This window comes from Micromys minutus (assembly GCF_963924665.1).
Source record: "Micromys minutus genome assembly, chromosome: 10".
NCBI classification, from domain to species: domain Eukaryota; kingdom Metazoa; phylum Chordata; class Mammalia; order Rodentia; family Muridae; genus Micromys; species Micromys minutus.
The window spans coordinates 35,130,769-35,149,668 of NC_137979.1; the positions used below are offsets into that span (position 1 = coordinate 35,130,769).

At 43.6% G+C, this 18,900-nt stretch overlaps 2 protein-coding genes across 6 annotated transcripts in view; one reads left to right on the forward strand and one right to left on the reverse strand.

Moving 5' to 3' along the window:
* Positions 1 to 5,430: 5,430 nt before the first annotated feature.
* PIGW (phosphatidylinositol glycan anchor biosynthesis class W) lies at positions 5,431 to 9,105 on the reverse strand (the record flags this gene model as incomplete). 3 transcript variants are annotated; one of them, XM_080924110.1, is made up of 2 exons in its annotated part: positions 9,054 to 9,105; positions 5,431 to 6,956 (listed from the first exon to the last, which is right to left on the reverse strand). In XM_080924110.1, exon 2 carries the CDS (start codon positions 6,940 to 6,942, stop codon positions 5,431 to 5,433), a length of 1,512 nt encoding a protein of 503 aa, XP_080780236.1. In that variant the 5' UTR covers positions 6,943 to 6,956; positions 9,054 to 9,105. The 3 variants fall into 3 exon arrangements, with proteins under 3 accessions (XP_080780236.1, XP_080780237.1, XP_080780235.1); XM_080924111.1 differs by having other exon boundaries at positions 5,431 to 6,952; positions 9,049 to 9,098; XM_080924109.1 differs by lacking the exon at positions 9,054 to 9,105 and adding an exon at positions 8,592 to 8,795.
* An 82-nt stretch (positions 9,106 to 9,187) lies between these two features.
* MYO19 (myosin XIX) overlaps positions 9,188 to 18,900 on the forward strand; it is a 28,366-nt gene continuing 18,653 nt past the window's right edge. For all 3 annotated transcript variants that reach the window (XR_013975151.1, XM_080922511.1, XM_080922512.1), the window contains exons 1-5: positions 9,188 to 9,307; positions 11,372 to 11,515; positions 13,834 to 13,972; positions 14,302 to 14,450; positions 17,010 to 17,123. Coding sequence is in view for 2 of the 3 variants with exons in the window: in XM_080922511.1 (XP_080778637.1) it covers positions 11,504 to 11,515; positions 13,834 to 13,972; positions 14,302 to 14,450; positions 17,010 to 17,123 (414 nt within the window). In the remaining variant the exon portion in view is untranslated. The remainder of the gene's footprint in view (positions 9,308 to 11,371; positions 11,516 to 13,833; positions 13,973 to 14,301; positions 14,451 to 17,009; positions 17,124 to 18,900) is intronic.

Consider the following 18,900-nt stretch of genomic DNA (forward strand, 5'->3'; position numbering starts at 1 on the left):
AAACTGTAGTCTATGTGTGGGTTCCGACCAAAAGAACTTCTTGAGTTAATATTAACTTATGGGACTCCCTTGGGCAAAGTACTGATAGTGGCCAAAGGCCCTTTGGTCTGACCATCTTCCGAGAACCAGAGCTGCTGTAAAGACTGCACTCTGACCACTGCCCCATTCTAAGGAGGTCCACTGTAAGGCCAAAAATATGGGAATTGTTTCGTCTTGATGGTTTTAATAAATCCATTCACTGCTTGTACAACTGCCTGATCTTAAGGAAAGATTGAATATTTTCTGGTAAAATAAATCAAAGTGGTTATTACTGACCTTTAAAAGTATTTTGATCACAGTCTTTCAATTCACAACCAAAAAAAAAAAATAAATAAATAAATCCATACTGCATCCTTAGCAATGTTGACTTAAGACATTGTGTGGTCATTGTTAGAGTAGGTGACATAATAAACTGGAAGAACCATTGTGTGTTCCCAAAGGTGTGATTATCTAGTAAATGTGCCTTTAGGCCATACTAAAAGCAGAACAGTGTTATCCTTAGCTTAAATCCAGTTTTTCATGCACCTTCTGACAGGTTAGTAAAAATACAGACATTTTTAGAGAATCTTGTGTTTTATGTCTACAACTACTACAATTCATGTACCTACTCTGATTATTTGAATTTCAGGTTATGGTTGGTAACAAATATTGAGCCAATACATATATAGCTGCTAACTTTAATTTTCACTATTAAATACACACCAGGTACTAACAAAGAATCAAGCTTTGAAGAAAATGGCAGTTGACAAGCTAGAATGCCTTCTTTTTTCATTATAATGCCAATATTTAATATGGCAGTAAATTCAGTGGTATGTTGTTTAAATTAGAACATCTGAAAATATGTAAGTTGGATTTTCCTTTTCATAACCTAACAGTATGAATTTCTATTTTATGAAAAATAGAAACACAAAAATAGTAGCACAAACCTGTAATCCTGGCACTTGGAGAGACCAAGGCAGGGAGTTTACCAAAAATTCAAGGCCAGACTGGATTGCACATACCCTTTCTCAAAATAGGAATTAAGTAAACAGATTCGTTTAATAAACATAAATGAGAATGTACGCTCCTTAAAGGAAGGGATTTTGTCTCATCTGTTTGTATTCCTGGCACCTATGCCCAACACATTGGAACTCAGTAAATCAATTGTGATCTTTCTCTTCTGAAAAACAATCAAATCAGAGGGAGTTTTGCCTGCTAATTCTGATTTTGTGAATTCAGTAGCTTTTCTTAGGACATTAGGAACTGGGAGAGGGGGAAAACTGTACACTGTCCTTTTCAGTTAACACCTGTAATTATCAAAGATATAAACTTAATGAAGCTAGAGAAGTACAGAGGGCTGAGGATACGGTGGTAGAACACTCGGTCTAGCAGGCTCAAAGCCCAAGGTTCATATCCAGTACCACAAAAATAAATATATACCATAATACCAAATGAGAAAAGTGCTAGATATGGTGCTCATCTCAACACTCCAGAGGGAGAGGCAGGTAGAGTTCAGTGAGTTCCAAGCCAACCCATCCTATACAGTGACACCCCATCTTTAAAAAAAATTTAAAAAAAAAAGCACTTATTAACAAAAAAGCAACAGATCAAATGAGACATGCATTAAATCATAACTACTTTCTCTAAATGAATGTACTAGTTAAGGCACTCTGCCTTCTGGCTGCTCCAACAGATAAACTGTGCAGTGTGTGACACAGCAGAAAAATCACCTTTCCTAGTCATGCTTAATTTACATAATATAATTTTATTGGTTAAATTTCAAGTCTTACTTTTTTAATTGAAAATAAAATCTGATGTAATTATAGTCAGCAAATACAAGGTCATTGGTCATTATTAACACTAAATTAGCCATCTAGTTTAAGACTAGCCATCAAGTTAAAAAATTAAATTAAACAAAACACATTGAGTAATTAGTATAGTTACATTTCAGAATATTTTGAGTACTGGGGTAAATAGCTAATTACTGCTCTGAACTGCTCCTGGCTCTCTCTAACTCAGGTCGCTCCCATACTAGTTCCAGCACTGGAGGGTCATGTGGAACTACCAATAATTTATCAAAGCAGCTCCACACTACCCCCAGCTTTCTCTGAGAGCCGTTTCAGCTCAGAATCCCTTTGGTGAATTGTTACCACTACACCTTCTGTGAAGTCAAGTAAGCAGCCACATGAAGGAAAACACCACACAATAAGATTCTTGATATAATTTTCCCATCTAGACAGCACAAATCAACACCCATCCCTTATAAAGTATTCATAACAACCTATACCTTTGCAGAGATATGTTGAGGGAAATGTCGACATCTGCCTCCATGTTCTTCCAGATCCTTCCTCACTCTCGCTCTTCCCTCTCTAAAACATTATTCCTGCCCATCCTTCCTTCTCATCCAATGATAGACCTCATTTTATCTTGTACTTGCCTTCCTGCATAAAGACATCATCTTACACTGAGGGCTGTTAGAGAATTGACTATTCTTCCAGAGTACCTGAGTTCAATTCCCAGCAACCACATGGTAGCTCAAAACCATCTGTAATGGCACATGATGCCCTCTTCTGTAATGCCTGAAGTGTACTCACATACATTAAATAAATCTTTAAAACTAAAACATTCTGAGAGTTAGGGGTGTGGCTCAGTACAGTGCTTGCCCTGCAGACTTGAAGTTCTGATTCACAGTACCACAAAACACATAGTCTATAATATGAAGACAACTGATTTAAAACATCAAACCTGTATCAGGAGCTCCACCTGCTCTAAATTACACAAATAATTTAAATTGCTAATAAATACCAAATTAAAACCCTGACTAGAAGCTATTTCTGATGTGAACTTGATATCAGAAAATTAAGTTTTCATTGATTCTTATCCACACTCCCACCCCATACACACATCTAGCCGGGCCTCCAACTCACTGTGGAGCTGAGATTGGCCTTCAACTCCTAATCCTCCTCCATCTTCCAAATCCTAGGATTACAGGTTTGTGTCAGGACAGCTGCCAGTATTATGTCTGCTTTAAAAGATAAACATTAGCCACGTATGATAGTATCCACCAATAATTCCAGCACTTGGGAAACAGATGGATCTTTATGAGTATGAAGCCAGCTTAGGGTACATAGATACTATCTCAAAAAAGGAAAAAAAAAAGACATCAGAATGTGAAACTAAAGATCTTGTGATTTTTAAATTTTTAGACTTAACAGCTGGTTCAAATATTCCAGTTCTCAGTAGACCATTAAGCCTTAATGTAACCAGTTCGATTAGAATAAGTACTTTCATCTTTCTCACTGATTTTCTTGATTCTCTTTCCCATGGTTGAGGCCAGCTTGTCTAGTCTCTTCCTATTTCTCCAGCTTATAGCCCACACTTTTTTCAAAGTTATCTAGATTCCGTCCCAACTTACTTTTGCTGACAGATACATCACACATTGAATATTCTCTGCCATCTACCCTTCTACCCTCTTCCTCTGATACATGTATCATCCGTCAGCTTCAAAATTGCCTCAGAAATGCCTATCTATGGAGAAAACTTTTGTTTCTTCCTAGATTGGTTCTCAGTTTCACATCTGTGACAAGCCATGGGTGTTTTATCTTTCCTATGACTTAATATTTCTATTAGTTCAATGTGTTTCCCCTCACTAGACTGAAAGCTCCGATATTCTAGAAATTTGTTTCATCTTTTTATTTTGATACAGGCTCTATGTATAAAACAATTTTGTTTTATCTTTTATCGAGCTCTAGCTCCTGTCATAGCCCCCTGAATGCTATAATTACAGGCTGCAAATCCAGATATGCTTTATTAGGGCTGAGGGGACACACTTGAAATCCTAGCATTGAGAAACTAAAGCTGGATAATCATAAATTCCAGACCAGTCTGGGCTACAGAAAGCGTTTAAAGTTAGTATGGACTACATAAGATTATGTATCAAAAGTTTGTCTTTGAGAAAAAGTACAATGTATCAGGCACCTGAAATTTTTTGTTTTAATTATATATATAAAATATGCATACTACATCATCCAATGCAATCATTTATTGCATTTAACTGTCTGCTTGCTTGAAATATATCCAGTTTTAAATACTTGCTTCTTATTCCTATACTTTATTAAAAGATGAAAATTCAGTATAAAAGAAGTATTGAAGGAACAGGAGAGATGTATTAGTCAGTTAAGAGTACTTGTTGCTCTTGAAGAGTACTCAGGACCAGTACTTACATGGTTGTTTACAACTATCCATGACTCCAGTTTTCAGAACAAATGCTCTTCTAACCTTTTCAGGCACCAAGCATACTTATGATGCACATATATATACAAAAATAAAACACACATAAATAAAGGAATAAATCTAATACAGAAAAAAATTTTTTAAAGATTATTTGAAAAATCCACAATTTGCTGGGCATGGTCATACATGCTTTCAATCCCAGCACTCAGGAGACAAAGGATGACAGATTTCTGAGTTTGAGGCCAACCTGGCCTAGATACTGAGTTCTAGGTCAGCCAGGAATATATAGTAAGATTCCCAACTAAAAGAAGAGAAAAAAAAAGGGACTGGAAAAAGAGAGAGAGAAAGAGAGAGAGAGACTAAGAGCACTTACTTTCTGGTATTCCAAAGGACCAGGTTCAATTCTTAGCACCTATATGGCAGCTCTCAGGGCATCCGCCCCCCTCTTCTGACTTCTGTGGGCATTGCACACATGTGATACACAGACATAAATGCAGGCAAAATATGCATACTCGTAAGTTTTAAATGACAATTCCTATCTTAATGTAAACATATATGACACAAACATTATAATCACATAATTATATGCTCATATAAACAACCACAAATACAGTGCCATAATGATATATAGAAAGTAAAAATTACCACCATCCATCTTCCAGTGGCAAAACTATCAACACATGGGTGTGGTGGCTCATGCCTCAAGTCCCAGCAGCAAGCCTGAGGTAGGAGTATAACTGTGAGCTCCAGGCAAAGTCAAGTCCCCGTGAACAAGTTCTTTAAAATACTGGTGCTGTCTACGTCCCAGTGAGTAACAAGACTTTGTTTACTTCTTTTTTTTCCCCCTGAAGGACTCTGCACATGGCCTTGGGTGTCCTGAAACTCAACATGTAGACCAGGCTAGCCTCAAACTCATAGAGATCTGCCATGTTCTGGGATTAAAGCTTTGTGTCACTTCTGTTGGCTCATTTTACATGTTGATATGTATTAAACATCCAAGTACAGGTACAGACACAAGAGTCTTCCTTAAAAAAAGGTAAAGTTTAATTTCTGTCATAGGGCATTGAAACTTTGTAATAAAATATGGTTCAGACTAGACTGCTAAGAACAAACTCCCTCCACACTCATTCTTCTCCACGAAAATAGTGCTATCCAAACACTCATATTCTTACTCATTCATCACCAAAACTTTATGGCTTTACCTTGCAAATCAAGTACATACATAACTAAACAGTTGGTAAACATATAGACAGTAAGCACAACTAAGGCCCATAAGGCACCACTGTTTAAAGTATCCATTGTCAGGTTAATCAGCCCAGTTGTTATATTTGACAGTAAGAAAAAAAACAGCTGGTTTCTGTTCAGAGCTGTGATCAAACAAAGACTGGGCTCTTTTTTTTCAGCTTCTAAGATTAGAGATTCGGAATGTTTTTTATTTGTAGTAGGAGACGGTATAAGTTTCCAAGAACATGGAACTAGAGCCCCTTTAATTAGAAATTTGGCAAAACTCAAAATTATACCACTCAGTAAGAGACAACTAAGCAGCATGAGGCTGGAAGCGACCACCCACAGACAAAAGGCTAAATTGGCCATTCTTCGAGATACTGCTTCTATGTTTACTTGCACTATATGAAGAGAAATGAAGAAGCCAACAGCCACTGAGAAAACCCAACAAGTAGCTTTTATCCAGTCTCTGACATGTGCTCGTCTCTTAAGCACATACAACCCTGTTTGCACACCAGCCATGTGTATTGTCACATACCCCACAGTGGAAATAATTCCTTCTCGGTTAGCATTCAGTAAACCAACTCTTGTCCCACTGCCATCAGTGCCGTACAAAATTATCCTCTTGAGTGGAGTAAAGTCGAGGGCTAGCTGGTATACCACAGTAATGCTGACAGCCACAATCCATGACTTATTTAAAGGGAAAATAATTAAAAGCAGCGATGTTACTAATTTCACAACTATGATGGTAAAGAAAAAATTCCAGTGAAGTCCATACTCAGTTGAATGTTCCTGGTAGCCTATGGATTTTATAACAACTAACCGTCCCATTCCTAAGAAGACTAATGGCCAGACAGAGTACAGTGATTTTCTAAGATAATTAAATCTGGACCCTTCTATATATTTCCTTCTAACCTCTGGGCAAACCATTGCAGCCCCAAAAATAAAACCACCTACTCCAAAATCCATTGCTCCTGTCCCATAAAGTTCAGTTTTGGCAAATCTTCTGGGGAAAAGTGGGAAATCCACAGCCAAGATGGCAATAGCAGTAAATACACTGTTAACAACCCGGTAATAGGTGATGGCTGGATTATACTCTGATTCTAAGCTGGTTTTTAAGAAGTTTGCAAAGACTTTCTGGACAGGCACTTTGGCATAGCAAGTCCTCCTGTGGTATATCTGATACAACAGGCATGCCCCACAGACAGTTACAGTGAGATTCTCAAGGAAGATAAAGGAGGACAATACAGTCAGAGTTAGCACTAGGGGGACGATCAAGACAACAAAGTCCATGAAGAATCGTGTGCTCCAGGTGTGCGAGAAAGAGCACAAGTGCTGTGAGCAAATGATCAAAAGGCCTCTGCACAGGATGCAGAGTGCGGGAAAGCACAAGCCCTGGGTCACTTCCAACACACTGGTCCCATGGAGGTTACTGACGAACGCTTCCTTCAGCTGCTTTTCAGACATTTTTTTTTCCCTTCCTGTGAAAAAAAGAACAAAGAATGGACTTGAAGAACACAATATTGTTGTAAAGTGGGTAAAAACCTATGTACCTAACTTAAATTTACATATTTCTTGGTCTCAAAACAAAAGTTTAAGAGCTGGCTCAGTGGTTAAGAGCGCTGGCTGCTCTTCTAGAGGTCCTGAGTTCAATTCCCAGCAATCACAAGGAAGTTCACACCTGTCTGTAACTCTAGTTCCAAGGGCTCAGACACCTTCAGACAGACACACATGGGCAGAACAGAACTTCACACCCTACTTGTTTCAATTCAGGGGCACAGCTGTCCGCTGTCCTGATAAGCCTAGAACCAAAGATTAGAGGAAGATGTCAACATTGACACATTACAAGTATAAAATTTCTTTTTTTTTTCAAAAATATTTATTTATTTTATTTATATGAGTACATTGTTGCACTCTTTAGATGCACCAGAAAAGGGCATTGGATCCCATTACAGATGGTTGTGAGCTACCATGTGGTTGCTGGGAATTGAACTCAGGACCCCTGGAAGAGCAGTCAGTGTTCTTAACCACTGAGCCACCTTCCAGCCCAAGAGTTTAAAATTTCTAGTACAGACTTTTATCTTTAATGTAAGGCAAATTCAAAACAAAACCTGCTTAGCTCCTAGAAAACCTTGTCTCTCTTTTCTTTTTTCCTTGAGACAGTTTCTCTATGTATCCCTGGCTGTCCTTGAACTTGTTTTGTAGACCAGGCTGGCCTCACCTTCAGGCCTTTGCCTAGAGAGTGCTGGGATTAAAGGCTTCACTCTCCAGCTCCTTTTTTTTGTTTGGACAGTGTTTCCTTATCTATCCTGGAACTTTATAAGTAAGTCGATCTGGCCTTCTACTCACCCATCCCCTACACTGCTTAAAGGCATGTGCTACCTGATGTAACTACATGATGTAGCTATACCTAGTCTTAAAACTTAGTAAAAAAGCAAATTTGGGATATGAATCCAAACGGAATCACAGTCATTAATTTGTTACCCAGCATAATTCATATTCACTTTTTCTCCAAGATACAATTATACACATAAGAATTACATGATGTACACTGTGATATATACACTGATCTTTAAAATAAAACTTTAGGGACTGGAGAGATGGCTCAATGGTTAAAAGCACTTCCTGTTTTTCCAGAGGTCCTGAGTTCAGTTCCCAGTAACCACATGGTACCATCTGTAATGGGATCTGGTGCCTTCTTCTGGCATGCAGGCAGAACGCTGTATACATAATAAGTCTTTTTAAAAAGTGGGGAAAAAACTTCAGGAAGGGAGAGAAAATAGTTGTAAATGTATTTTAGAGTTAAGGCCCTTGGTTTCCAACACTGGGTACATAAAGAAGAATGCATGAGCCCGAGGTTGCTCTTTTCCTCTTTTTACACAGCCATATTTTCTGGTTAAGGAGTAGAAGAACAGAATAGATGCATAGTGCATACTAACGCTTGTGGCTTCTTTTTATGCAACCTAAAACATGTCACATTCTAAAGTCTGAAAAGTTGCACCCTGAGAGAACACATCCGACGGTCAGATGTGTATGTCCCTGAGGGGAGACCCTACATCAGCACCTCACCGAAAGTGCCCCTGCTCTTTTGGCTTTAAGTCTTTCTCCTGACACACCTCGACACTAGCACGCCCTGCCCCTCCGACTGAGGGTCTCCGGCGATGACAGAACTGGCTCCCACTGCACCTGCGGGCACCTTCCGCTTCCGCCTCGCGAGCAGCACTTCCGGCCGCCGAGGCGCAGCCTGTTCTTCCGCGACCGCAGATTCCACACGCCCCCGGCCCGGGATGGCGACAGTCCCCACCCCGCGGACTTCCCTAAGCCCTTCAGTGTTTTGGGCTGGGTTGGTTCGGATCCTCTCAACACCAAGCCGTGCGGCGGGTCCGTGGGCGGGACGTCTCCCCTCCGACCCAGGGCGAGGCAGGTCAGGTAGAGGGGTCCGAGGAGCCCGCGTCAGTCTCGGCCACGGCGACCTGCCGCGGACCAGCCCAACGGCTCTCGGAAACCGCACTTTTCCACCCAGGACTCGGAGGCCACAGAGACACCACACCCTGCCCCAGAGTCTCCAAAGACCTCACCTCACGAGTAGCCCTCTAGCCAGAGCCTGCGGCCTGGGACCGGCCACGTGCGTCCCGCGCCGCGTGTGCGCGCCCCGCCCCTGGGGAGGAGCCGGCGAGCTCCGGACCATCTAGCTCCCGCTGCTGCGGTCCGCCGGCGGCCGGACGTCCCGGCTTTCTTTCCTGGCCGCCCCTGCTCTCTCTGCTCTCTTCCCGCCGCCTTTCCAATCGGCCTGGGCCGGGACTACACGCTGGGCGCCCGAGTCGTGAGACCGGTGAGTCCCACTCCCCGCCTAGATCCAAAACCCCTCACGGCCTGACGGGGTAGGGAGGTCAGTGTGTCTCTCATACCTAAAATAGAAAGAGGCATCTCACTTTTCTAAGTCAACATTTCTCTTTTTGCCCTCTTATGACTCAGGAGGAGGTAGCACACAGCTTGTGGCTTTTGCCCAGGACAAGGACCTTCACGGTCACTTTTCGGCTTGCCAGCAGAGGGCCACAGAAGGGGTGTTTCAGGCTGACCGAAGCTGGACGTCTGTCTCTTTCCTTGTCCTACCCAGGGACGGCGGGAGAGGGATAAGGAAACTGCGCCCTTGACTAGGGTCATATCCACCTTCCCAGAAAGGACGCCTTCTCTCAGTACCAGGTGCTTCCGGAGTGAAATCCCAGCCCTGGGCACCTTGGGCACGCTGCCAGTGCTGGAAGTACTGGCTCCCCCCCCCCCCCCTCAGGGATCTGGAGCAGAGCAGGCTGAGGACCTCCAGGACCCTTACCCAGCTCTTTTCCTTCTAGCCCTCCTGCTGTACTTCTTACAAAAAGAAAACCGAAGCAGAGGTGGAGGGGGTGACAGTCTGGTTACCACTTGCCTTGTCTTAGTTTTTCACCTACTCATTACTCTCCTCTGCCTACTGTGGTCACACCCTTTCCAGAAATTCTTGGTGGTAGCCGCAAGAGGAGGGAGCAGGAGAACTGGAGAAAACTGCTCTGGTCTGATTTGACTTCCACCAGAAGCTGACTCTGCAAAGTAATAACCAGCATTTACTAAGCTCCCTCGCAGGTGCTCGCCCGTGGGAGCCGTAATTTTGCGATTTGTGGTATGGTCTTATACCATTGGCGGCTGTATAAAAATGAAGTTTAGTGGGCTCCTGTAATATATTCTAAGAGGGTTCGAGCTTTGGATTCTAACTTATGCTCTTTTGTGGTCTCCTGATTGGCCTCCCTCTCAAGATAAGCTTCTAGCTGAGTCTCCAGAGACCCTTGGTGATGGAGTACAGTGTACAGTGTGATGTTGTCTAGGGCAGTCCTCATAACCTTTTCTTCTTGAATTTTCCCTCTCCTTGTTTTATGGAAGTCCCTGGTCCTGGCACTTTAAAGACTGGGTGTGTTCAGAGCCTCAAAAAGTATCAGGGTTAATTCCTTGATCCATTATAGATGTCCGTCATCCTCACCCCTCATTATTAGGCGGGGATGGGAGCCTAGGACACTCCAAGTCTGACTGAGGCTTACCATTTTTCAGATACTGTCCTCATACAAGTAATCTCAAATAGATTCCTCTCTCCTGGTCTCACCTTGTTTGTTTGAGACAAGGTCTTACAGTGTAGCCCAGACAGGCCTCAAAGTCTGAGATCCCCCTGCCTCAGCATCCTGTGTGTTGAGATTGCAGGCACATGCCACCAGTCTCGATCTCATCTTTTGGGCAGTGGGCATTCCCTTCCTGTTTATTGTCTCCAAATGGATCGTCAGCTCTATGCATAATAGATTTGTACTGTGCTTTTAAACCTCAACCTCATTGGCCTTCATAACCTCTCTATGTAAGGTAGATTTAACTTCCCTATTTTCAAGGTGAGATTTTTTGGGGTGGTAGAGTTGCACTGGGGTCACATACCCATCCAGTGACTGAACTATGATTCCCTTCTCATACACCTTCCCAGGGACATCAGTCCTTGACACCAGGCCCGTTCTCCATCAGCTGCTGGCAACATCGAAATAGAGTATTTCTGTCTAATGGTGATGCTGGGGCCAAAGCTATCTCTCCCCAGTGTCTTCATTCTCCATGCCGTACTGACCAGAAGATTCTGCAACCCCAGTCCTTCATTTACTTCCCTTAAAACTGCCCCTGGCCTTTTACTGTAAGAGAAACATCAGAGGGAGTCTCTGGAGGCTCTCAGCAAAGGTGCCTTACTTCCTAATTGGCAAAGGGACGCGCAGACTCTCCCTCTCTGCCCAGGCCTGCCTGGTTCTCATGTGGGATCCTCCTGCCTGGTGGGAGGAGCAGGACTGAGTCATCCCAGAGAGGCCCTCACCTGTGTGTGGCCCTTGTCTTCTGTCTCACGCTCCAGGTTTCAAGATGACTTGTCTGCAACTCCCACACACCTGAGTCTTCTGCTGGAGTGATGGCCTCATGACCAGGTTGACAGACAGCACTGCCTGTGTCTGTGACACAGAACTCTGGCTGACCACACTGAAGCACGATGCTCCAGCAGGTAACCCCTGATGTGACTGAGAGCCACCAGGCATTTTCCTGTTTGCTTGTCTGAATAAAGACTGCTTCTAGTAAAGGACAGGAAAGACCCTTTTCTCTCTTTGAATAGCTATCCCAGGACTCTTCCTGCTAACTAACTTGAATGACTCCCTTTCTATGGCTCTTTTCCTTGGAATAAGTAAGGAGAGATAGGTAAAGAAATCCAAATCACGTTGACAACCTAAAATGGGGACATATCCTGACAGAAGTCCCTGATAGACTTTCACCTTGGAAGTTTGGGGCTCCCAAGACTGTTCATTGAATCTGAGCCTTTAAGAATAATAAAGAGGCCAGCAGCTATGGTGGTGTGTGTCTTTAGTCCCCAGCACCCTGGGAGACAGAGGCAGGCAGATGACTAAGTTTGAAGCCAGCTTGGTCCACAAAGAGCTACACAGAGAAACCCTGTCTGAGAGAGACAGAGACACAGAGAGGAGGAGGAGGAAAAAAAATTAGCTAAGCAAGCTGGGCATGGTAGCACACATCTTTAGAGCTAGCACTTGGGATGCACAGGCAGGGAGATCTCTGTGAGTTCAATGTTGAGAGAGAGAGACAGGGCGAGAGGGCAAGAGAGTGCCTGTCTTTAAAAAAAAGAAAGAAAAAGAAAAAAGAATTATCCTTGTAGAGAAGGAACATGAACAGTTCATGCAAGAGGTGAGCCTGTGCAAGAATGTAGGAGAAGGTAGGTAGCTTAGGTGGAGCCCAGCATTCTGCCTCTGAAAAGGCTAGTGTTCCTGGCCTGCAGGATGGGAACCACCCTTCACTGTGGAGCTCTGTCTCATACACATAGCATCCTTTCTTTATATGTAGCTCATATCCAAAGAGCACAATAGTATGTTTGCTGAAATTTTATTCTACTAAATTTTGCCCCATACTAAGGGCTCATGGAGTTTGTGCTCTAGTGAGCCCCAGCAGAGTAACCAAGGTAGGATTGATCAGGCTCAAGAAAGCCATTGTAGATGCTACTGGACCATTGAGCCATTTGCCAGGAAATAGATTTGAAGGCTAAGAAAAGTAAACAAGACAATTATCTGCTCTGGGCTGTTGTATTTTCTTTTTTTCCTTATTCCCAAAGTAATCACCTTTACCACAGCCATATACTAGTGACTACTCTATGCTTGGCCCTTGTTAATAGGAGGCACTAAGCTTGAGTATGTTGTTTCAGTGAAAAAATGTATGTACTACACAGTGTTCTTATGAGCCTTCTGGAGAGAAGGCCCAGACAGGTGAAGTGACTGCCTCAAGGTCACATTCATTATCAGGAATTTGGAAAAACAAAGGAAGGCAATCGAAAAGGACATTGAAGTTATCTCATCATGGTTTCCAAACACAACATTATAAAAAACATTTAGACTTTCTGTTTTGTTTGTTTTTGAGATATGGTTTCTCTGTGTAGCCCTGTCTGTCCTGAAACTCACTCTGTAGACCAGGCTGGCCTGAACTCAGAGATCCATCTGCCTCTGCCTCCAAGCACTAGGACCCAACACAATCTAGCTTTCTGATTAAAACTCTTGATCACCATACTCATCTCCCAGTTGAATTAAAACTTCCTAAACTGTAGATGTTTTTCTAAATAGTCCCTTTCTCCTTTCCTTTCTTTTCCTTCCTCTTCCCTTCCCTTCTCTTTCCTTTCTTCTGTTCTTGCCCTTCCAAAGATTCAGCTGTGCTGGCTGCAGCAATTACCCTAGATTACAAGAGCCTGCCTTGTACATTATGATATGTCTGGGCCTCAGAGTCTTTAAAAGAAATTCATTACACTGTTACTCAAATGAAACAAGCTACCTTGTCTTGTTCCTGAGGGGTCAAGCGTTTAGAGTTCATCAGTCCTGTTGAAAACACACATCATACCAAGACTTTAGCTTTCCTAAGCTGATTCCAGCCAGCTGATGCTCTTTCCACTCCATCCTCCCTGGAGGACAGACAGCAGCTCCGTAAGACTGGTAGCCTGTAAAAACTGCCTTAGCTGGAGCTCATAGCAGAGGAGATGGGACGGCATTGATTATTAATCAGTACTATCAAGGCCTTGACTAAGTGCTCTGTGTGTCTCTTTTCCCCCATAACCTGGTAGTTGAGTTTATCTTCCTTTATTTATGGGGGAGGTGGGGAATGTGGCTCTTAAAGGTGAGTTATCCAGGCTCTCATGCTAATAAGTAGCAGAGCTGGAAACATGAGCCACCTGGCTCTTATAGAAACCTGTTCTTTCTCCTCTGCAGGCTCCACCAGTATTCCCTGCCAACTGCTCTGAGACCCAGGTCTCATGGCTCTTGTGTTGTTCCCCTCCAGGTCAATGGCCACAGTTTAGGCTCTGATGCCCAACGTAGGGCATCCCTCAAAGGAGACCTAAGGGAGTTCCTGGGTGGGGAGGTCCCACTGCACCAGCTGGATGACCTCACCAAGGTGAATCCCGTGACCCTGGAAACAGGTATGGGTCTTCCTCTTCTTCAGACTGTTACTCCAAAAGCATAGGGGTGCAGCAAGAGTCTTTAGCATAGTTTCCTCAGTTCAGACCACAAATTGAGACTCCTGACCTGGTCCCTGCCCCAGGGAGCCTGGCACTGCACCTGGGCTCCCCAGGGCAGGCTTTGCTCTGGGTTTGGGACTCGTCTTAATTAGATCTTATGTCTATTCACTGGGGAGCTACAGGGTTCTAATGGCATTTAGCTAATTATAGAGGGAAGGCTACTTAACAGATGTGTGTCTAGGGTTCTGTCTGTATTTGAGCCAGACTTTGTAACAGCATCTTTGCCTCAGTCCTGAGGTGCCTGCAGGCCCGGTACACAGAAGACATATTCTACACTAATGCTGGCTGTACCTTGGTGGCTCTGAACCCCTTTAAGCACATCCCTCAACTCTATGCTCCAGAGCTGATGCAAGAGTACCATGCTGCACCTCAGCCTCAGGTAAGGCTCCTGGGCTTCTGCCTAAGCCTCTCTGTAGTCTCTCCATCTATCATCTATGCAGCATCGATAAAGTCGTCCAAAGCCTACTGGTGCCACATCCTAGCCCAACGAGAACTCTGGGAAATTTGGACACATAACTAAGGTACAAGGTGGAAGACAATAGTTAATCAGGATGGAAACCTAAAATAGAAACATCAAACAAAGGATTTATTACTACTACTACTACTACTACAATTACTACTACTACTACTACTACTACTACTACTACTACTACTACTACTACTACTACTATGTTGATGATGATGATGATTATGATGATGATGATGAAGAAGAAGAAGAAGAAAGATCTTCAGGTGTGGTTGTGTCCTTAGCTATCTTTTTAGAAAAGTCTAAAAGTGTATATAAAAGGAATTGTTTTTGAACAGTCAGCACATGTTCTTCTATAATGAGAATAAATTACAATACAAAGACCAGAATACCTTTTTTTGAGAGATGGGAGGCAGTGGTGTAGGCTGCGAATGGACATGTATTCAGGAAGAGGCAAGAACAAGCTGGCTGGCTGGAGAAAACCTGGGGTAGGTGATTGGTAAAGGGTTGAAGAGGAATACACGGGGCAGAATCCCCAGAGCCAGCAGAATTTACTCCATGTGGAAATGGGCCTGTGGACAGAGTCTGCCAGGGGAGTGATAAAAGTGAAGGAAACAGAGAACACTTGAGACTTCTTAGCAGTCCAGTTACTAGGCAGCTGCAGCAAGGTCAGTTAGAGAAAGACAGCTCTCAGGAAGCTGTAAGTGATCATTGCTGGCTAGGCTGGTGAAGCATGGTGCAGAAGGCACTGCCCTCCAGTTTATGTAAGAAGTATCTAAGTGGAGTGCAAAGAAGCTGATCCTGAGCGCCCACCTGCCCTGACTCACTATCTGCCCACTCCTCAAAGGCAAATGTCAGGACACGGGCCCCACTTTTCCTCACTGGATGTCAGTACATTGAGGTCAGTATTTGTTAAAAGAAGATTGGTTAGGAATTCAAATCCCACAGATGTCCTTAAACGCTGAGATCTGTCGCAGGTTATTATTAATGCCTCTGAGCCTCACCCAGCTCATCTTTAAGGTTAGCCTGCTGATTCTTCCATAGTCTGCTGTCTAATTCATGTCAGCCTAGCACAAACAGCTAGGGTCATCTCAGAGGTGGGGACCTTAACAGAAAAAATGCCTCCATAAGATTGTATTGTGGGCATACCTGTATGGCATTTTCTTAATTAGTGATTGATGTGGAGAGCACAGCCCATTGTGGTCCTGGATGGTCCTGGTGCTATAAAAAGCAGTATGAGCAAGCACTCCTTTATGGCCTCTGCAAGAACCCTGAGATTTTTTTTCCCTCGAGTTCCTGCTCTGACTGCCATCAAAGATGAACTCTGATATGGAAGTGTAAGCAAAATAAACCCTTTCACCCCAAGTCACTTTGGTCACGCTGTTTTCTCACAGCCATAGAAATCCTAATACAGGCAGTACGTTAAAATAATTTTTTCCCAAATTATAAAATAAATAAGCAGTAGAACCAGACTATTAGAGAAAAATGTAGAGGTAGCTCTGTTTGTCAGGTGCTCACGTGGCACACACAGAGATCTGAGTTCCATCCCTAGGACTATATAAACCAGGTAAGTGGTACTTGGGAGGTAGAAGCAGCAGAAACGGAAGTTCATTATCATCCTCAGCTACAAAACATCTAGACCATCTGGACTACAGGAAAGCCTGTCCATCCTTAGTAGGGAGGGGATAGCTAGATAGATAGCTCAGTGGTTAAGAGCACTTCTTGAGGGGTGGAGAGATGGCTCAGTGGTTAAGAGCACAAACTTCTTTCTTCTTCAAGCTCAGTTATTGCACTTGCCTAACATGCATGATGTCTTAAGATCAGTCCTCTGGGGCTGAAAAGATGGCTCAGTGGTTAAGAGCACTGGCTGCTCTTCCACAGGTCCTGAGTTCAATTTCCAGCACCCACATGGTAGCTCATAACCATCTTTAATGGGATCCGATGCCCTCTTCTGGTGTGTCTGAAGACCACTACAGTTTACTCGTATAAATAAAATAAGTAAATCTTTAAAAAAAATAAATCGAAAAAAATGAGAAAAAAAAAAGAGCACTTTCTGGTCTCCCAGAGTACTGGGATCCAGTTCCTAACACCAACATGTTGGCTCAAGCTATCTTTTAACTCCAGTACTAGGGAATCTGACATCAGATTCTGGCTTCCAAGGGTATTGTATATATGTGGTACATGTAACAAAACACCCATACACATAAGGTGATTTTTTTTTTTAATTTAAGAAATAAAATCAGATGAGAGCATAAAGTCACAGTGCTGGAAGCTAGCTGCATCCACGCTGAGAGAACCTCAGTGGATGAATCAGCCATAGGTGTTTCGCAGTTGGGCATAGCTTCATGGCATCTGGGCAAGTACTTCTGGAGGAAGCATGCTAGCACCATTCCTGGTATCCTCCCAGTTTAGGCTGTCATTGGATCACCCACTCTTGAAAACTGGTACTCATGTGACTATTTGATATTCCAGAAATTGAAACCCCACATCTTCACAGTGGCTGAACAGACCTATAGGAATGTCAAGAGCCTGACTGAGCCAATCAACCAATCCATTGTGGTCAGTGGAGAGAGTGGAGCCGGAAAGGTAAGAGTGCCAATTTTTTATCCATTCCCTCATACCTAGCCAAGTGAACAGAAAGGCAAGGGTCATTGCCTGTAGCATCATTGGCTGCCTAGTCACTCACAGATAGGCTGCCAGGGAGTCTGCGTGCTCTGGTCAGCAAGCACCATACTAGAAGTCGGAAGACGGGGCTCCAGGGCTACCTCCACTGCTAGCTCCACTGCCAGCCTGGTAAGATACTTTCCCCTTGTGACTACATCCTCACTGGCAGTGCCTCTGGAATCTCTAGAAACAGCAGTCAGGGAGTCCAGCATTGGTGGTACAACAGATAGAATACTTCAGAAAGGATTGTAACACCGAAGGCCTCGGTCATTTCACTTGTGAACAGAGGGAGCATAAGGGAATGGAGGGCCAACACTAGCATGGGACTTCTGTGTGAGTGTGAAGGAGCCTCTCTGCTGTTTGACACGGTGACACACACCTGTCATGCCAGGATTTAGGAAGTGATGTAGGAAGATCACATACCAGCCTGGAGTAGGTTGTGAGACACCTTATCTTCTTAACACTTAGAGGATCAGGTTCAGTTCCCAGCAACTGTGGGGTGGTTAATAAGTGTATGAAACTAGTTCCAGAAGATCTGATGCTCCCGTCTGACCTCTGTGGACACTGCACAATGTGTTGCAGACATACATTCAGGAAAACAACCATACACACAAAATAAAAAATAATGATGGCTGTTGTTGGTGTGTGAGAAGCTCCTGGCATGGCCAGAGGGTCTTAGAGATAGACCCTCAGCAGGCAGGTATTGGATAAACAAGATTTCTACAGCCAGTGAGAGGAAGCTGACAACTCAGGCCTCGCCCAGCTGCCCCTCCCTCCCACAGCACTTTATGAGGGATTCTTTGGACTGAGTCCCTTTTGCCTGCACTGATGCCAGAGGACTCCAGCACTGGGGAGAATCTGGCCTCAGACCAACACAAGCAGAACTCAATAACCCTTCACTGAGTGACCACTATGGCCATAGGCTGGGCCTGCCTTTTGTTTTTATTTTTTTAACATTTAATTAGTTGCGGGTGGGGTGTCACTTGGGCACAGCACATGTATAGAGGCCAGTGGGCAACTCTTGGGAGTCAGTTCTCTCTTCTATGTGAATCCAAGGCATAGAACTCAGGTCATGAGGCTTGGCTGTAAGAGCCTTGACCTGTTGAGCAATCTTATTGGCCTCTTCTTTGTATTTTTGCTGTACAGGAGATTAAACCCAGGGCCCTGAATGTGCTATTCAGGCATGCTACCAAAGAACTAGGATATATCCCCAGACCGTACTTTTTCTTTTAATTTTGAGACAAGGTCTCAGTAAGTTGACCAAAATGGCCTTGAACTCACTTACATAGTCTAGCCTCTGGGCACCAGACATACCTGCAACCAAAACACCTGTAAACACAATAAAGTAAAATTAAAACCTGGGCTAGAGAGATGGCTCAGTGGTTAAGCACACTAGATAGCTCTCTTGCCTCTTTAGGCCTCTTGCAGCCTTGCTCTCCACCTTTACTCCTCCTCTTCCCCTTCCCTTCCCCCCCTCCCTCCACGTGCTCATGGCCGGCCTCTACTTCTCTACTCCTCTCTCTCTCTCCTTCTCTCTGCCTCTACCACCCTCTTAACCCTCCCACGACCTGAATAAACTCTATTCTGTACTAAAAAAAAAAAAAGCACACTAGATAGTATTTCTCCAAGGCCTATAAGCAAATGCACAGAAAGCCTCTTATAAAAGAATCAGTAATAGCTGTGAGGCCTCAGAGATGGT